General features: G+C 39.3%; 1 protein-coding gene across 1 annotated transcript in view; it reads left to right on the top strand.

Moving 5' to 3' along the window:
- ncf4 (neutrophil cytosolic factor 4) overlaps positions 1–17,975 on the top strand; it is a 38,342-nt gene extending 20,367 nt beyond the window's left edge. Inside the window, exons 7-10 of the mRNA XM_053335406.1 lie at positions 4,882–4,980; positions 12,515–12,666; positions 13,197–13,262; positions 17,430–17,975. Of these exons, the coding sequence (XP_053191381.1) occupies positions 4,882–4,980; positions 12,515–12,666; positions 13,197–13,262; positions 17,430–17,637 (525 nt within the window). The 3' untranslated portion in view covers positions 17,638–17,975. The remainder of the gene's footprint in view (positions 1–4,881; positions 4,981–12,514; positions 12,667–13,196; positions 13,263–17,429) is intronic.
- The last annotated feature ends 1,019 nt before the right edge of the window (positions 17,976–18,994 follow it).

The following is an 18,994-nucleotide window of genomic DNA, read 5'->3' as shown; positions in this document are numbered from 1 at the left end:
TTCTGCCCACAGCGATGACTAGTACCCATACTTAACTTGTCAAGTCAGCTTTACACATGGGTGGTAAACCAGTTGTAGAGGCACATGTGAAGACAGAGACCGTGTAAGAAACAGATTGAGCAAGTAAAAGTTAAAAGAGAGAGAGAGATAGAGAAAGGGAGAGAGATGAAAAGGGATATAGTGAGAGGGGAATTGCTTTGTCACATCGTATTTGGTGTTTGTGCTGGAGATAGTAGCTTATCACCTTGAACACATTTTCGCATCATCTATAAATTACAGCCAGCGGCAGGTCCACACTAAAATAAAACAGCGTCTGGAATAATACATTAAAAATAGCAGCCCTGAATTCAAAGTGTGTGTGTGTGTGTGTGTGTGTGTGTGTGTGTGTGTGTGTGTGTGTGTGTGTGTGTGTGTGTCCTCAGGGTCAGGTTAATCTCAATGGATTGTTAATCCAGCCAGCTCCCTCTCTCCCCAGCTTCATTAATCTGCCACTAGCCTCTGTCTCATTTTCTGCAGGCACACACAAACGCACGCACGGCCTCGCTCACTCATTCATTTAGTAGCACGCGACTCAAGCACACACTCTCATACTCACTCTCTCTCTTTGCACATATACTTTCAATTTTAAGATTTTCAAGATAGGGATCTGTGCTGTGATGCCACTTGAGTCAGCGTCAGTTGGGGCTGAAGACTACAAGACTGAAAATGAAGTCTGTGCTATCTGAGCTTAGCATTACATTCGCTGCAACTAGTATAACACACCTGAATCTTTACTGTCAGGTGAATGGAGTCAAGTTGCATTGTAGGTAATGTTGGCAATGTTGAAAAAGGAAAAAAAATACATGAAATAAATAAAGAAAAAAAGAAGACATTAGTGTGAGTCAGACAATGTGTAATGCTAAATCTGAGGAATATTCTTTAAATGGCTCAGAGAGAGTCTCACTCTCACTTGAAGGATTTAAATTGCTGTCAAGTCGTGCACATTGCTTCTCTTGCCTCTTCAGCTCAGATGCAATGTTTTGGAAGGTCCCTAAATTTTGGAGTTGCAGCTTTAAAAACAGCTGTTGTAGTTTTAATTTGACAGCATTAACTCAGCTGGTCATGGCGACCACATTCAACATGTTGGTCAGATCTGTTTAAAAATGCCAAATCTACTGTAGCAGCCGTTAATCCTCATCAAGTTGTTTGTATATTGCATGTTTAGTACCAAGGACAAAATCCCTTTTCTCTGCAAGAATTTGGACCTACTCATCCATCTCACATCAGTGTGTAATAAGAGGTCAGTGTGGTTGCAGTCGGCCTCCTCCAGATACGCACAAAACAGCTTTTTTGAAGAGATCTCGCCTGAATAGAACAGAAGATTTTCATTGACACATCCATGAACACTTTTTTTTTGCATTTTCGCACATAGTGTCTGTTGATGTATTTCACTGTGATTTAAAGAAGTCCGGAAATGTGTCTCTGTCCTTGCATGGCACACAATTGGTGGTTATTAACACCAACTTAGATATTAGGAGTTGGGTTTTATCAATGTTTGAAAAATGCCCTTACCTTGAGTGTGTTCTTTCATTGGTATCATTGCTCATAGTTATTATGTCAGTCTTTCTATAACATCCTAATGAAAATACACAGTAGCATTGTATCGTTTAGGTTCATGGACTCTCTCTAGCTGCAGTGAGAAACACTTAGCAGTTTGCTGTGTCCTTCCATGGTTGCTGCATCAAATCGTCAGCCATCACTTCATACAGTACCATCATGTAACTGTGCTTCTCTATAACTGAACAGCTTTAATAGTGGATGCAGTTTCAGGTTAGTTTTAAAATCCTAAACTGAATTCTGCTGCCTCAACGAAAGCCTCTTTTACCATTTGTCCATCTCAGAAGAACGTCTTATCTTTAATGATGATATGATTCACTCAGAATGATGCTTCGGTGGCTGCCTTTGCTTTTGAATTCAGCTGTATGAAAAGTAACTGCTGTCTAATTGCCTGAGATTTCAGACCCCTCACCTTTACTGTCACTGTTGTAATATTTATGAACGGTTTGAAAGTGCCTCTGCATGAATAGGACAATGGGAAGTCTCCCATTCCACAATGAAGTGCTTTCAGCTTTTTTATCCCGCACTCATTTTTATATTGTTCTTTTGCTTTTAGATATTGTTGTAACTTTGTTCGATTACCTAAACTCAGTAATCTAAAATATGAGACGGAGAACAGAAGTCGTCGAACAGCCAACTGGGATCTTTATTGCAGATACTCGATACAAACAACAAGATAGACCACGAACGGTAAAACAGCAAAACAGCCCCGAGGCGCGCCCTTACAGACCCTTTATACCATTGATTGCGTATAGTGTCGTGCGTCATTGTGTTCGTGCATCAGGTCAAGTTGACCTGGCATGTTCAGGCTAATTCTCAGTTTCCTGGAATTCTATTCTTAAGTGTTGGTGGCCAGATTTCCCTGGAATATTAGATATGGTGAAAAACAACTCCTTATTAGGAGTTTGATGGAATAAACATAATGGCCTGTTGAGCAATGTTGAGCAATCTCCTAACCTTTCGCCTCTGCTGGTGTTTTCCACGTTCTCCTTTCTTGATACACACAAATGTAGGATTTGCTCCTACAATATTAATTTGATTCTGTAGGCGAGGTTGGTAGGAATGAATGAGGTTAGCTCACTCGAGGTTTCTGTTAGCTAACGTTGCATTCTGGGTTTCTGTGCAGTGCTGATTTCAGAAGCAGAGTGGGACCTTAATAGGTTAGTTATTATGGTAGCGTAAAGTTCTCCCAGCAGCAGACTGGCCGCTCTTTATGTCAATCAAGTTGCAGATGTCATATAGAGAGGAGGGATGAAAATCTAAGAAATTTTATATTAAAAGATGCATTTTTTTGAATGGCACATGATCTTCCAGTATGACCTTTGCAATCAGCTGATCACCTAATGAATGGAAGTCCATTAGTCACCCCCCTTTTACCTCAATTTGGTCTCCACCATCTCCTGAGAGAAATATTTGGATCTTTAGCTGCTAAATGTTCCACTGTGCTCACTGACTACTAGCTAACTTTGTCTCTGTGCTGTTCGGTGCTGGGCAGGTAGCATACAGTGGCTTTGTTATACCTTTCACTGGGAACAGCTGCATTTTTGTGTGTAAATGACACTGATGAGAGCAGCTGCAGACTCAAATCTCTGTTAGTTCATCACTGTGAGTGACGTGTAATTTTTCCGTGAATAATGTAAAAATATTTATTATTTCAGCTTTAAGCGTTTCACTCACTCACTCACTGTGAAGCGACCATATGAAGACAGCATTGATCGATCAGCACTTCTGTTTAACTTTTTCTCATCTCCTCCTCCTCCTCATCCTCCTCCTCCTCCTCTTCCTCCTCTTTTTCACCTCCCTCCCACTGCTTTAACCGCTCCTCATTCTTTTTTTGGTCTTACTCTACCTCTGTGAGCTTTTCTCCAACTCTCTTTCAGTTTCACGCGATTGCTCTCCTACTGTGGTTTTCATCCTCTCCCTTATTTCTCAGCCTTATTTCCTTATTCATCTTTGCACTCTCGTTCCGTCTCTCTTCTCCTTTTTAGATATCGATAACACAAAGTGTATATGCATGAGGCTGCTCACTCGTCTGTGCAGCTGAATACCAGAAAGAGTGTGCACATGTGTTTGAGTTTGGATCCAAATGTTAGAGTCAGAGCTTGCATTGTGCATGACAAACACAATCTGATACACTTAAAAGATTGCTGTAGTGCTGGACCTCTTTGCGTGTGTGTCTGTGTGTGTGTGTCTGTAATAGGCTACTTCATCATCTGTCTGTAGGAAGGGTCCCTTTGCTAAAGGACAGGAATCGGTTTAAAGCGATGATAATGACTCTATTGTGTTGTACTTTAAATGCAAATTAATCTCTGCCAGGCATCTCCTCAGGCTGTACCACTTTTGAAAACTCTTCGTGCTACATACTTTTTACCTCAACCCACACACACACACACACACACTCACACAATTTCATACACTTAACATACATAAGTGTTGCATACATGCACGTAGTACTGAGATGATTTGTTAATAAGCTGATTAATCAACATAGATCAATGACAATTTATATAAGCCATTATTTTACTTATTAAGAGTCATTTACAGCAAAAAAAATGCTAACTTTTGCTTTGTCATCTCAAATTAGAGGATTTGCTGTTTTTTCAGGTTGATAACCTTTTAAATTGAACGTCTTTGGGTTTGGTCGGACAAAATGAGCATCATGGACGTCACCTCAGACCTCTGCATCCTTCACTGTTTTCATAAAATAATTGACATACTAATTTATAATGAAGTTGGAACCAATGTGAAAAAACTCGCACACCCACACACGCTCGCTTTCATACACTAGCATTAATTAATCGGTGCTGTTACAAAGCAGAAAAGCAAGAACAGTCTACAAACATGAAATTGTCTAATAATATCTCTTCTCTCTGCGCTCTCTCACTCGCATGCAAACATCTTTTTATGCTCCAAAGTTGACTCCTTTTTTCATCGCATCACTTCTTTCCTCACAAATTCTTCACTTATTCAAATTAAAACAATGATCATTGTCTTTTCTAGCTTCCCCCTCTATCTCTCACTCTCTCTTTCTCACTTACACACACTTAAACATACTCTATCATTCTCCATCAGCACGCACAAAAAGTATGTTGAGTCCTACCTGTCCGCTCTCACCGTCTCGTCTCTCTCTGTGTTGAGTGTGTCCGTCCCTCTCTTTTCTCTTCCCTCTCTTCTCTCCTCTTACTCACTCACTCACGTGTGCCTGTGTGTGTGTGTGTGTGTGGTTTCCTCTGTGTGTGTGTGTGTGTGCGTGTGCGTGTGCGTGGCTGTATGTGTGTATCCCAGGCGATGTTTGACTTTCGCGGCAACGGCAAGGCGGAGTTGAACCTGAAGAGGGGAGAGGTGATCTTCCTGCTGCGACGAGTCAACGCGGAGTGGCTGGAGGTAAGAATAGAAACAGAGAGAGGGAATGGGAGAGGGAGGGGGGGAGAGAAAAAGAGAGAGAAGGAGGGAGGGAGGGAAAGAGAGATGATGGGTGCGAGGGAAGAATAGGAAATGTATTAGAGAAGTGGTGGTGATGAGCGAAAAAGAAAGAAAGGAGACATCTTGAGTGGCACAGATAGAGGAGAGTGAAGGGGCAAAGACAAGGAAAGGGTTAGAGATGGATAGATGGATCAGGAGAGAGGGAAAGAGGGGGAGAAACAGTCAGAGAGGGAAAGGGGAAGACAAGGGAAAGAGCCCACAAACAGAGAGAGATAAAGAGGATGGATGCAGGGGTGTAAAATGCAGACAGATGAAAGAGAAAGATGGAAGGAAACAGGAAGATAAAAAGTGTAGGGATTCATTTACAGGGACTGACCAAAAAAGACAGAATTAGAAGAAAAGAAGGAGATTTTGTCGTAACTTTAAAGAGTGCATGCACAACATCACTCTATCCCAAAAGATAACCAAAGGTGTACAGAGTTTGGTGTGGAAGAACTTCACTGGCCTGCAAAGAGTCTGGATCGACCTCAAGTCTCAATATAAAACATTGTGTTGACCCCACTAAAGCTCTTGTGGCTAAAATGAAGCGAACCCCTGGAGCTTTGTTCCAACATCTTGTGAAAAACCCTCCAAAAAGAGCAGAAAGTGTAACAGCACATTAATGCCCATTTTTTTGATTACATACATAATGATGTGTTGCTCAGGTATCCATATGCTTTTGACCATGTGATGTATTTCAGTATTGGTTTATTTAATTCCTGTAATAGTTATAGCTTTTTAATGAACTTTTGAACATCATTGCCAAATAAGTGACCAAGGAAATACAGTGGAAGGCATTTATAGTGATCAAGGTTACAGCGATCAGCCGCTTACATGGATCAAAAGGCTCAGGGTACAATCATTCCTGCACAATACTATTAAAATGCTTATAGTAACAAAGTATTCTGCTCACAGTGTTCATTTTGGGTCTTGTTTAGCAGTCTCCAGCGACGAGGTGTGAGCGCAGTTTAGCCTTTAGGTGAAGTAATAGTAATAATGCATTTTATTTAACCCTCCTGTTGTCCTCAGGTCAAGGAAGGAAGGAAGGACGGAAGGAGGAGGAAGGCAGGAAGGAAGGAAGGAAGGGAGGAGGGAAGGCAGGACAGAAGGAAGGAAAGAAGGAAGGAGGAAAGGAGGGAAGGAAGGAAGGAAGGAAGGGAGTAGGAAGGGAGGAAGGAATGAGGAAGGGAGGATGGAAGGAAGGAAGGAAGGAAAGGAGTAAGGAGGGAGTGATGGAGAAAAAGAGGAAGGAAGGGAGGGAGGAAGGAAGGAAGTGAGGGAGGAAGGACGGAAGGAAGGAAGGAAGGAAGGAAGAGACAAAAGAGATGGGGTCAATTTGACCCGTGAGGACGACAGGAGGGTTAAAAGATGCCTTTCAAAGCAGACCTTAAAAACACATAAAAACAAGCAATGGAGAAAATAACATGATATGGTTTAACTTCATCTTCAAGCAAAAAATATCATCAATATGAAAACCCAATAAGCTGGTGAGAATAGTTGTGTTTTAAGGCAGGATTTAAAAGGTTGCAGATATAGAGTCAGAATCGCAAATGTCTATAGTGGGAGAAAGTCCCAGAGGCGGGGTGCAGATCGGCTGAAGCCTCTTGACCCGATGGTTGGTAAGGTGGGCAGATGGTGCAGAGAGCTGAGAGTACGAGAGGATGTGTGGTTTGTTGAACAGGCTCTCATTGGTTAGGAGGTCTGCCCTGAGCCCGAGCAGCTCAGGATCTGTCCCCACATCTACGGAAAACCATCAGTGTCTCGAGTGGATAACCTACGGCTGTGTTTCACACACAGTATTGAAAGTATAGTTCCTCTCTAAATTTCCAGTTCTCCAAACATTCACTATTACAATCTCTTTTGTTGCTCTCCTCAGTATCATGATAGCAAGTTCCAAGCTATGTTGTCTCTAACTCTGGGAATCTAAATTATAACCCATAAAATCCTTGTTACTATTGTTATTCTTTGTATTTGGGGAGCTATTATATCCACCCCCTTTTTTTTTTTTTTTTACTAAATCCAACCCTTCTTCCACGGATTATGAACATTTATCAAACCGTTGTATTATTAGATTTCCCAGTTAACATAATGCATCTCTCTTCATTATCAGTTTTTCTGCTTAAATTATCACATATTAAGATCACTACTCCTCTGATTGATGATTTATGATGAGTGGAAAACTTGAGCTGATGTCAATTTACCAAACTTTTCATGTTCCCTGTAGAAATGCTACATCCCCTTCACCATTTTTGACAGTATATCATATGAGGTGATTTTAAAGGGTTTCATATATCAGTGAGAATTTCTGTCACATGCCAAACACCACCAGCTTTAAAGCTCCTTTGTTTCTTTTTCCAATCAGTTTTATTGCAACTTGAGTCAACAATCATGTGCAAAACTAATAAAATATAATCAACAATTAAACCCACCAATGACCTCCATAAGTAGTAAACTGCTAGTTTGTCAGCATGTGTATTTTACATGATGTCAAAAATATTGCCGATGACTTGAAAACAGCACGCTGTAATCTAATTTCATGAGTTTTGTCCTGCATTTTATCCCCAACGTCCTTTCACAATTATGCATCATAAAATGAATAATTCATTACATTGATTTCCTGTTAATCTCAATCTACCCAATTCCTCTTTTTGATCCTAATATGCACTAAATTATTCTTATATTTTATATGCTTATATTTTATAGTCCCTTAGGGTAGAGGGTTGCATCATACAGTATGAAACTGACTGAAATAAAATAAAAAGTAGTTAAGCAAGGCATTTATACTTGTCACCAATGAGAGGATATTATTTTAGCAATATATTTCCCCTCTTGTGCTAACTTTAATCATAAACTAAAGATAATATTTCATTCAGCTGTCATATAGACCCATCGTCTTTTCCATTATTCTGCCATTGTATTGTCTTATCTCATTGGTTTCTCACTATCCTATATATAATATTTTAGACCTAAGCAATTCTATTTCACGATAATTTAAATAAGTTTTCATTTGTTGTACAACATTAGGCTAGGACAGGATAAAAAGAGAGAAAATGAAAGTCCCATGCAAAGCTTATATATTTCATTTAAAGCTTTGATATAATAGCTATGATTCTATGAAGCCTTCTTTGTTGTGTACTAAGCCAAATAGCATTTATAATAACAAATAAAATAAAGAGAAAATAACCCTCCAGTTTATGTTCCACCAGGGTCGAATAGACTACATCTACATTATTTCTTCCAGTCATTCAATTTCAGTTTCAAGTGTCAGGCAATCACCTTGAGGACCCATTATTGAACAAGGGAGGTTGGCACAGACAGGAATACCTGAATTACCTAAAAAATATAAAAGTACAGAATCCATTGAGTCCGCTTATCAGTTTATATAATCAGGTGTTTGGCTGCCTCTTCTGGTGACTCACAGATTAAAGCGTCTTCCTGTCCAAACACTTTCAGTTGAGCTGGATAAACGATGTGTGATTTTACGTTCTTATCTCTCAGTTGTTTTCTTATTGATGCGTACAGACTCTGCCCTTGTTGCACTTTTGCTCAGTAGTCTGAGTTGAAATATATTCAGCTGTCTCCGGGAGTAACCTCTCTCTTTACTCAAGCAGTCGGTAGCGTTTTTTGCCGAGTGTCCCATTGTAGGAAATGGACCTTTCTTGAAATTGGCCTCTTTCTTTGTAGGTTTCTTTTGAAGGAAATGATGTGCTGCTACTATTAATGACTGCTCTCGTGACATCTGTAGTTGCTCTGTTAGAAGATTATTGATGAAACCCACCGTATCACCCTCCTCGGCTCCCTCATTCACTTGGTACATCCTCATATTGTTTTGTCAGGAGTTAAGGCCCATTTATGCTCAACGTTAAATCCGGATACAGACGGAGCCTTCTGTCCGTGCTCTGTGTTCATTTCGTCCGTATTTCTGCGCGTTTCCATAAAGCTTACGGATACCGACCAAACGGAGCAGTACCACCGGAAACCACGGGGTGGCAGTGTTTCTGTCACTACTCGATACGTAGCTCTAGTGAGACACAAAGAAGAAATAACAATGGCGGAACTCTTTGAGGAAAGGTTTTGCGAGTTGGTTAGAAACTTTAAACATATCGTTTTTGTCTTTTATGCAAGAGGAACATTATCAATATCTCCTCCACAGTCGCCATGTTTGTTTTTGAGTTTGTTGTTGTCATAAACATTTGACTCTGTGCTGCCCCCTGGTGGATGTATTGGTTAACATCCATGGCAACGTAAAGGACGCATGGAAGTATGTGAGCAGTGACGGTAACATTGTTTGAAACGGATGTATACATTTTCGTACGTACGTTGAGCATAAATGGGCCCTTATTCTTCTGTTCCATTGAAGGAAATTATTTCTTTAGGGTATTTCTTTGTAGGTTTCTTTAGAAGGAACTAATGTTCTGCTACTATTAATGACTGCTTGGGTGGCATCTCCAGTTTCTCTGTTAGAAGTATCTTAATGAAACCCACCACCCCTTTTACTCCTTCATTCACTTGGTAGATCCTCATATTGTTTTGTCAGGATTTATTCTCCAGATAATCCAATTTATCCCTCATTGTCTTCTCTTTGCACAACAGGTACTTCAATGGCTTGTTTGTAATTACCTCTCTTTCTTCCAAGCCATATATTTCTCTATTCATCCTCTCTGAGCTTGTTGGAAATGTCTTGTAGGCCATAGCAGATATATTTCACATCCTTTTTAAAGTTCTTTTGTTTTTCGGCTGGAAAGTTTTCAAATTCTTATCTTAATTTGCGTATTTGCTTTTGAGATGTCATCATTTATTCGCTTCAGTGTCTCCTCAAGGCTTTGTTCTAAGCTTTTATCAGCTGCCATCACTTCTTGTGTTTTGTTTGTCCCGTGCGCCTTGTCTTCTCTCTTCGTCTTCTTTACTAGCTCGTGCGTAATCGCTCCTCTGGGCAGGTTTATACTGTCTCAAACTCTTCCAATTCGACGCATCTTTCTATGTTTTGGTTGTAGTTTTGCATCGTTTCAGGGGTTTGTATAGGGACACTCACACACGCTATTCAGTCACGCATGCTGTCAACACAATGCCCCCACCCTGCTCCAGTTTCTTTTGCAGGAACAATTACATAATGAGCAAAAATGCCCTGATTACACCCTGAATGTGTCATGTGTGATTTGTTGCCATCCGAGAGGGGACGTGGAACATGGATGCTGGCAAACGGTTATCTCAGAAATTCAAAGAAAAGGTCAGGAAACATGTTTTTTTAAAAATGTGTGAGATGTTGAGATAGAGTGTGAGAGAGAAGCCAGGAGTGGGTGAGTGGGAGAGAGAGAGAAAAGGAGGAGGAGGTGGAAGCTGATGTGGTGGGAGAGAGGGAGGGAGAGAGAGGGAGAGAGAGAGAGAATCAACATCGAGGAGGAGGATGCACTTATTCTGCCCCTGGCTTTCTGGAGAGATCCAAAAATCGTAACAGAAAATACTGATAATCCATTTATCCTTATGCAACACTGAAAAACACTACCTTGTTATTCCTCGTTGACAACTTTGCATCCATGCTGGTAGTACACACTCTTTTTTTTTTGTTTTTGGTGGGAGGTGAATGAGGTTAATGCAACACTTACAACTTCTAAAAAAGTTGCCTTTGATTTAGTCAGTGAACAGAGTGGCTGTGGGTGAAAAACGTGACAAATCCAACTGGCTGACTGGTGCATCAAGGTAAATGTTTCAAACACACCAAAATGGAGAGGTAACAAACAAGTCCAAGAGTAAAATGGGAAGTACTCTCTGCAGCTGCTGTGAAGCTGCCAACCAGACCAAAATTCAAGCAACACCTGTATATAGAACAACTTTATAGCAGCCGATTACATAAGAAATTTGCTTGTTTTTTAATGTAATGAGCCAATAATGTAATAAAAGCCCTGAACTGTAATATACTAATTTCACTTTTTTAATGTGTTATATATTGGATATGAAGTTTCACAGTCCTGCTATTATGTTCGGGTGAAGGAGAAATAATACAAGCATAACTGTTCAGTGCCATGAAAGTGTGACACTTCATATCCAATAAATAAAACTTCAATAATGTGATATTGGTATATTATTATGTTACTGGCTCCAGTTATTACATTTGTGAAGAATTATTTTTTATTATGTTATTGGTTTATTAGATTAAAAAACTGACAAATGTATTACGTTATCGATTGTTATTACATTATCGGCTGCTACAAACTTTATTGTTAGAACAATGCATTTAAGCTTGTGGCCTTCATCAGGGTAATAAAGTTGCTCTATATACTACAAATGTTGCTGGAGATTTGACCTCTTTAGACTATTTCCTCGTCTCTCTAATCCTTGGAAGAAGGTAAAGTTGTTCCAGAAACTTGTACTCTGCTTCTACAGCAAGCTAACGAGGAAGAGCAGGCTGCTCAGTGACCAAACCCTCAAGAGGGAGATTGTACTGAGCAGCTCTGAGATGTTAAAGCACAGAAGGGTTTCAGTGGAAGAAAGTATGTGTGCTCAGACTGTCCAACCCTCATGCCTTTAAAAAAGGGAACTTTTACACTTCAAAGCCAGTTTACTCATCATGACAGTTGAATTATTTCCTCTGTGGATCTGGATGCTTTTTGTAAAGTTGAAGAAAACTATTCAAATGATATCGCCTGAGAAATCTCAGTGTGGGCTTGAAGATGACACATTCATAACAGAGGAGATGTGTTCATAATATGGGGCATGCAACTGGAAACAAGAGGAATTTACAGTGTAAGGACAAAAGATCTGAATTTCATTATGGGAAGTGTAGGATCCAGCTTTTTACAGCATGAGCCATACAAGGGACCAAACACCTGAATGTAGAGGATCTTTCATCTCCCCCAGTTTTTACAGCTGGAGTGTTCTCTTAACTTTTGATTTGGTAGTATTTCTAATCAATAGGTTGATGTAAAATGAGTCTGATTGACTAGGCAATGGCTAAAGAGGATGTGAAAAGTAGAAACAAACTTGACAATAGATAGATAGGTCCATCATTTATTGGCCACCTTAATACAAAAGTCTTCCTAATGCATTTCCCCCAAAAAAGTAATCTATGCATGCTTTCTAAATTAGATTTTGAACACATTTCAAATCTGATAGTTTCTCTTTGTTTGACATGTATCCAGTCTAAGCATCTTTGGCATGTAGATGCAGATGGGTGGTTCGTTTGATGCATGGTCCTTTTTAAGTGTTTATGCAAACTAACTCAGACATTTGGACATTTGAGGTTTAGTATAACGGCTCTATGGTTTGTGTTGAGCGTTTGTAGCATCAGCAGCATATTATGAACAGGCTAATTCATCAGGCTAACATCTCTCTAGTCTAGATGCTTCCTGGTGTTTCTCTCCTTTTTAAATCACCAACATCTCATCATCAGTCCCTTATCACTCTGTTTAGAGGAACTGTACTCATTTATCACAATCTCCTCTTTTCCTCTTCTCTTCAGGGCACGGTGAACAATCAGACGGGTATTTTCCCAGAATCTTTTGTTAAGATTATAAAGCCCCTCCCAGAGAGTGACTCAGAAGGTGAGGCTGTTGGCAACGCCTACAGTTGTCTGCGCTGCTACCTGCTCACCCCGTCCGGAGTCGACACCAGGTCAGTTCAGGTGGACAACTGAGTGAGTCTGTGAGTGAGTGTGATCATGAGTGTGTGTTTGAGTGAGTATGTGAGTGAGTATTTATTTCTTTTGTGCAATGTGAATGGTTTTTAGCTCAAGTTCTGACTTTTAAAAAACTGTAAAAACAACTTTTCTGATTAAGAAATGTGTTGTATCTCTGCAATACGATACATGTTTGTAGTTTTAGCTTCAAAATTCTTCTTCTTCTTCTTGTATAATGTTTTTTCAATAGTTCCATTTACAAAATTACAAGTGCAACTGTGCAAAGTTGTAGTTATGAGTGTGAGTAATGGGATAAGGGATCATTCTGATGTGTTTATGTTTTAACTTTGTATTGAGTACACTGGCTGAATTTATTATTGCATCTCTGCAAATTACACTTAAGGAGTGAATATTTAATTTTTGCATTATACTTTAAAATAGCTGCCAGGCCTCCAAACAGTATTACACTTATTACATTTTGAAGAAACTGTGTTTCAAGGAGACAAATGTGTGTTCTTACCTACAGAGATGTGTGTGTACAAGAAGACATCACCATCCAGCCTACGTACAAGGACCTGGTGTCTCGCATGAAGTAGGTGTAGAGTGATTTCTTTTTAAGTATTTTGAAGTGTTGAAGCACTTTTTAGGGAGAACAAAAGTATCTTGTCATGTTTTTATTGCAAGTACACATATGTGGGAAAAAGTGAGTAAGAGAAATGTGAGGATCAAATTTTGGGTGTGAAGAGCTGATCAAAAATAATAATAGTTGTTTTCAACCTCACACTTATGAGGAGAGTACCACACTTTCCAAAAAGAAAAAAGAACGTGATAATTGACCATATTTGATGAAAGTTTGAAGTGCACATTTGAAGTGCACGCTTTTTTTCCTTACTAGTTTAATATAAAGGCCCTTTCACACAAGCACTTAAACACTCTGAAGTTTTCTGAAGAGCTGTATGTCTGAATGCAAATGTCCGAATCAGTTGGACTAATTACCCTGCCTGCTCTCTAGTAGAAAGTCCGTGTAACGTTTTATTGAGCCCTTGTGTGCATACAGCAGAGATTTTTGTGGAGAATTCAAAATGAGCGAGTCGGCTACAACTGGTCACAAAATCAAGCAGTATGGGAGACAGAACCAGCAATTAATCAAACAACAAGCAGAACATAAACTTAAATATAATGTATTTGAATCTCCAGCAGTCAATTACCCTCTCATCTACAGCCGATATTTAACACATTAAGTTTGTACTGCATAAAGGCATTACAGAGAATGAAGAAGATGAAGAAGAAGAAGAGTCTTTATTGTCTTTAAACAGTGTATGACGACATTTTCGAAGGCATCTCTGCAGTACATTCGGTTAAAAAAAAAAGAAAAGAATAAATGGCATATAAAAGAATGATGAATAAATAAATAGTAGCAATTCAATAGACAAAATCAGTACAATGAGGTAATAACGGAGCGTCGATACAAGCGCATATCAGCAGAATAGCAGAATAAAAAGAGGTGTGGCCTGAAGAGCCAAGGTGGGGTCATGAATACGCCTTGTATACTTTATTTTAGCTGGTGTGGTCTTTGTCCAGTCTGTCACTTCCTGTCTTTGCTAAGTTTACATGTTGGTAAAACTTTGGCAGGACTACCTTTTTTAAGTTGGCATGGTTGAAATCCCCCAAATATAATGAAGCATCCATCAGGGTGGGCTGTTTGCTGCTCACTGACGGTGTTGTGCAATTCATCCTTAACACTGGCACTCAGGGTGACACACACAGTCACAATAATTATGACTGTGAATTCCCTCAGCATATTGTATGGTCGGCACTTCAGAAACATGAGCTCCGCTGTTTCTCTGCAGCGCCTAGAGACGACTACAGCATCCTGACACTGTGCTTTGTTGATACAGACACACAGGACACCCCTCGGGTCTTACCACACAGAGATGTTATTATGTACGCTCTGCAGAAATAGAATCCATGGAGCTGAATGGAGATATTTGTAATGTTTTTGTTCAGCCATGTCTCTGGAAAAGCAAAGACACAGCAGCAGCAGCAGCATCTTGTTCTCTACTGCAGATTTCCATATGTAGTGTTTCTCCAGGAGATGTACTGATGAACTGATTGCTGACATTTGTGACCACACTGTTTAGCATTTCCCTCCCTCCGTATTTTTGGGTTCGAAGCTGCAGTCAAACTCCACAACAAACAAAGATGAGTAGAAGTCCATTAAGTCACCACTGAGCCCCGCGGGGCAGCGTATTTACCCACTGTGCTCTGCAAACCTGCAAATTGCTAGTTGCCAATCATCACCATTTGTCAAATTAGCTCCTGTGGGACCCCTGACTCTCCCCCAAATAGTACCACCATCACCGAATGCATATGCTCATTAAACTATCTGTCTTTTTCTCTTTCATTCCCCCTCTCTCTCTCTCTCTCTCTATCTCTCATTATCTGGTAATTTAGATAGGTGAGCGCTACAATGATTAGCCCCCCCCCCCCCCATTCATAATCAGTTCATTTCCGCCGCTTATCTGCTCATTATTGTTTTCCTGTGTTCGGGCCTATTGTGCCCTGGAGTAGGATGGATGAGACCCTGATCCTGAGTTTTAATATGGCTTAGCACTGATAAAGGGAGGGAGAGAACGAAGGGAACAGGGGAGGAGGGGGAGAAGGAGGATGAGAGGGTTTTGGTGGTGGTGGTGGTGGTGGTGGTGGTGGAGGAGATAGTAAGTTCGAAAAGCGAAGACAGGGGATTGTGTCACTTCAAACAAGAAAGAGGAAGACGCAAAGAAATAGGGAGGAAAGAGTGGAGCAACTGAATATGTTGCATAACTACCAGATAAGGCAATAAATGAAAAATATAATAACTCGTCTTTCCTACACATGGTCTAAAATGAAATAAAACCAGTAGATTTAATAGAACTGTCACGTAGCGTCACATCACATTATATCAAACTTACATCATCTTATATTGGTGCTTTTAAGTTTGTACGGTTATTATAAGTTTTGAACTATTTAAAAACACTTAGAGTCACCAACAGATCTCAAAACTATCATCAGAAGTGACAGAAGTGACTCTGCCAGACTGAACAAGACTATTTGTATATTTGGCTTTATACTTATTGTAATTGTCACATGTAGGTTGTATGCAGTAGTATGAAATAATTTTACTACTGCTAAAAAAGTGATCTTTATAAGTTGATTTACACGTTTCTACCAGGGCTACTACTACTGAGGCAAAAAAAAAATCAATTTTTATATTAATAGATTTTTATTTATTTATTTAATTTTTTTTTTTCTAAAGACCAGCTAAATGTAGCAGTTTAGTTAATTGTAAGATGTTGGCGGATGAGAATGTTTTTTGTGAGGGCAGGTGCACAGTTTTAAAAATAAATCTCACAAACTGATGAGATGTGTGTATTGTTTTTTGTAAATATGACTTACGATGTATTATCAAGTGTTTGGTTCAACCTGTTCTTGTTTAAGGAAAGAAAATCACAATCATTGAAATATAAAATCGCAATACTTGGTAAAATCGAATCGCAATTTAAATCGAATCGGGACCCAAAAATCGTTAGAGAATCGAAACGGCACAAAAGCATATTGGTCCAGCCCTAGTTTCTATGACACGGTTCATGTCTTCTGAAGCCAATGACGCTTGTCCTTTTATCGCTGCTGGCAGGAAGTGACTCTCCTTGCTGAAAATAACTCTTTGCTTGTCCTTCATCACATGTGCTGTGATACTTTATCAAGTTGTGCCTCCAGGAGTCCAACAGAAGAGCTCATAAACTGACTGTGTGTCTCTATGTCTCTAACATTATTGTTCATGCAGGGAAGATGGTGGAGTGGTCAAACTTCCTGTCTGCACTCATTCAATATTCCCTCCACGTGTCATATTGGTGATAATTCTCACAGCAACATTTTAATTAAACTGTAATGCATCAACAAAACCCTGTGGCAATTATTTCCCTCACTGGTTAGAAATGTGGCGCAAGACTTTCTACTCCTTAAAGTAAACAACATATTATAAAATATAATGGAAAAGAAACATATGAAAGCAAGTTTATCCTCATAGAAAAGTTTTAACAACTCCTAAAAAGCATAATATCTTAAACCAAGGAAAATAGGGATTGAAAAAAAAGAAGTATTGTAGATCTTTGCACTGTTGTCCAGCTTCTTGTTCACTTTTAATCAGTTTAATCATCCTCAGCTCAAAGAACTAAGTGAGCTTCAAGTGATTTTTAAAGCAGTTGCCACAAACAGAAATAAGAGATGTTGTAGTTGAAAATCAGTGTGACATGTTTATTTGAAAGTGAGACTACGTTTATTTATGAATATTAATTTATGAGTCCTGCCTGTTCCTGTCACAGAGAGATTGTGGCTGCTCGTCCCCTCTGACTTAATTGCTCCACATGTGTTTGTAAAGATATTTTAAATATGTTGAATGTTATACTTCAATTTGTCTCTTATGTTTCTAAATCAAATTCAAAAAGTAAAAAACAAAAACAAAAACTTATTTAGATTAATTTTGACGAGTTCCTTCATCTTTATGTGATGATAGTTTAGTGAAGTTATTAAATTTTTACTTTAAATTTGAACACATTTGCATGAAACTCATTTTTACCCCTTGAAGCGCACTGTTCTCACTCTAAAATAACAGTACGGGGTTGATTTGGAAATTCTTCAGTCATGTTATGATTATTTTTTGTGTGTGATATCATTTACTTTCATTCATTTGAGGATTAATTTCTCTCTCTGTCTCCCTCAGAGACGTCTTCAAAGTGGACAACATCGCCCTGAACTACCGCGACCCCGAGGGCGACCTCATCCGTATCCTCGACGACGAGGATGTCCATCTGATGATCAGGGAGGGCAAGGGTCAGCAGGGCAAAGTCGAGAGACCTGTCAATCAGTTTTCATGGGAACTGCACGTGACCATGGCCTCTGACCTTTCCGTTTACAACTCCGAGGCTTAAAAGAGAGAGAGAGAGATAAAGAGAGAGAGAAAGAAAGAGAAGATATTAAGTATTCTTATATCAGAACAATGAACTCAACCAAGTTAATATTGTTGCTGATACTGCATGTCCAAGCATATATGAAGTTTTCAATGAATTCAAAGCTACATTCATGTAAAAATACTACTTGCTGTGTCTGTTAATGGCCCATACATTTCCCTTAGTAATAAAATTATTTAATAACAGTTTCACACTTTGCATATTTGAATTTTTATGTGGTTGAAGATTTTTGTTTCCAGTGGCTCTACATTATTAGGACACACTGGGAGTTGAGCTGCACACAGCCTGTTGGTGGGACAAAGTGAGAAATGTGGAGATGGAGTCTGTATTTTCTGATTGTTTGGAAACTAAAAGATCAATTGATTTGTCAGGAAAGATAATCAACAAATTTATAATGAAAAACTGTTATGAAATTGTAAACACAGAGTCTGTTTACTTACCTATTCCCAGAGCTTTCCGCTAACCCACACTGGGATGTTGTTGGTGGTTGCTGTTTATTTAGTAGTGTGTGCTTTGGTCCTGAAATAAGTCAGGCAGCTCTTTATCCATTCACTGAAGAATACCAATAGATATGTTTGAAAGCTGTCAAAATTGGTAAGTTGCAGGATAATTCTGTTTTTTTGGTCTATGGTTCATGCTAACTTTGCACTTGTTGGCTCCATTATAGAGATTCAGGGAGAAAATAGACTGCTGAGCCTCCTAAAGCCTTCCAAAAATGCACAGGATTTATACGCTAATAATTTCAAACATTTGTCTCTGAATCAGATTTGAAGTAAAGAAAGAAACTCTCTTCCTTAAATGGCCAGTGGACCTTGCGCTTGTGTGAAAGAATATTTACCACAGATTTGGATCCCCAAGGTAGAGAGTGAATCATCATTTTCAAGGTAATAAAGCTCATTCTTTGTCGCACTGACCTCCAACCAAATGAAACACCATCAAGGATTCCTCTTTCTCGATCAACCTCAAACTATTCTCCTCTTAAACTTCACCCTCTTTACTTCTCTGAAAAGGGATAAACCGACATATTTTAACATAATCTGTCAAGCTGCTGCGTGCCACATCGTTCTTTCCACCCTCTATGTGGAGAGCAGCCATCGAAATCTGAATTTTCCAAAACAAAATGAGACACTGAGCATCCATCAACTCGGTCAACCGCTCAGAGATATTTTGCGGTAAAAGTATTTGGAGCTACAGGGGGAACTCTGCCACTCAAAATTGGATCATTGTTTATGAAATGAATTGTTTATGTGCGTGTGTGTCTCAGTGTGTGTGTGTTTGTGTGTTTTTTAAAAGACTATATTCTCCATGGCTCCGTCAC

This window comes from Scomber japonicus, chromosome 2, assembly GCF_027409825.1.
Source record: "Scomber japonicus isolate fScoJap1 chromosome 2, fScoJap1.pri, whole genome shotgun sequence".
Lineage (NCBI taxonomy): Eukaryota > Metazoa > Chordata > Actinopteri > Scombriformes > Scombridae > Scomber > Scomber japonicus.
Note: the sequence above shows the minus strand (reverse complement) of the source record. Positions and strands in the feature narration are given on the sequence as shown.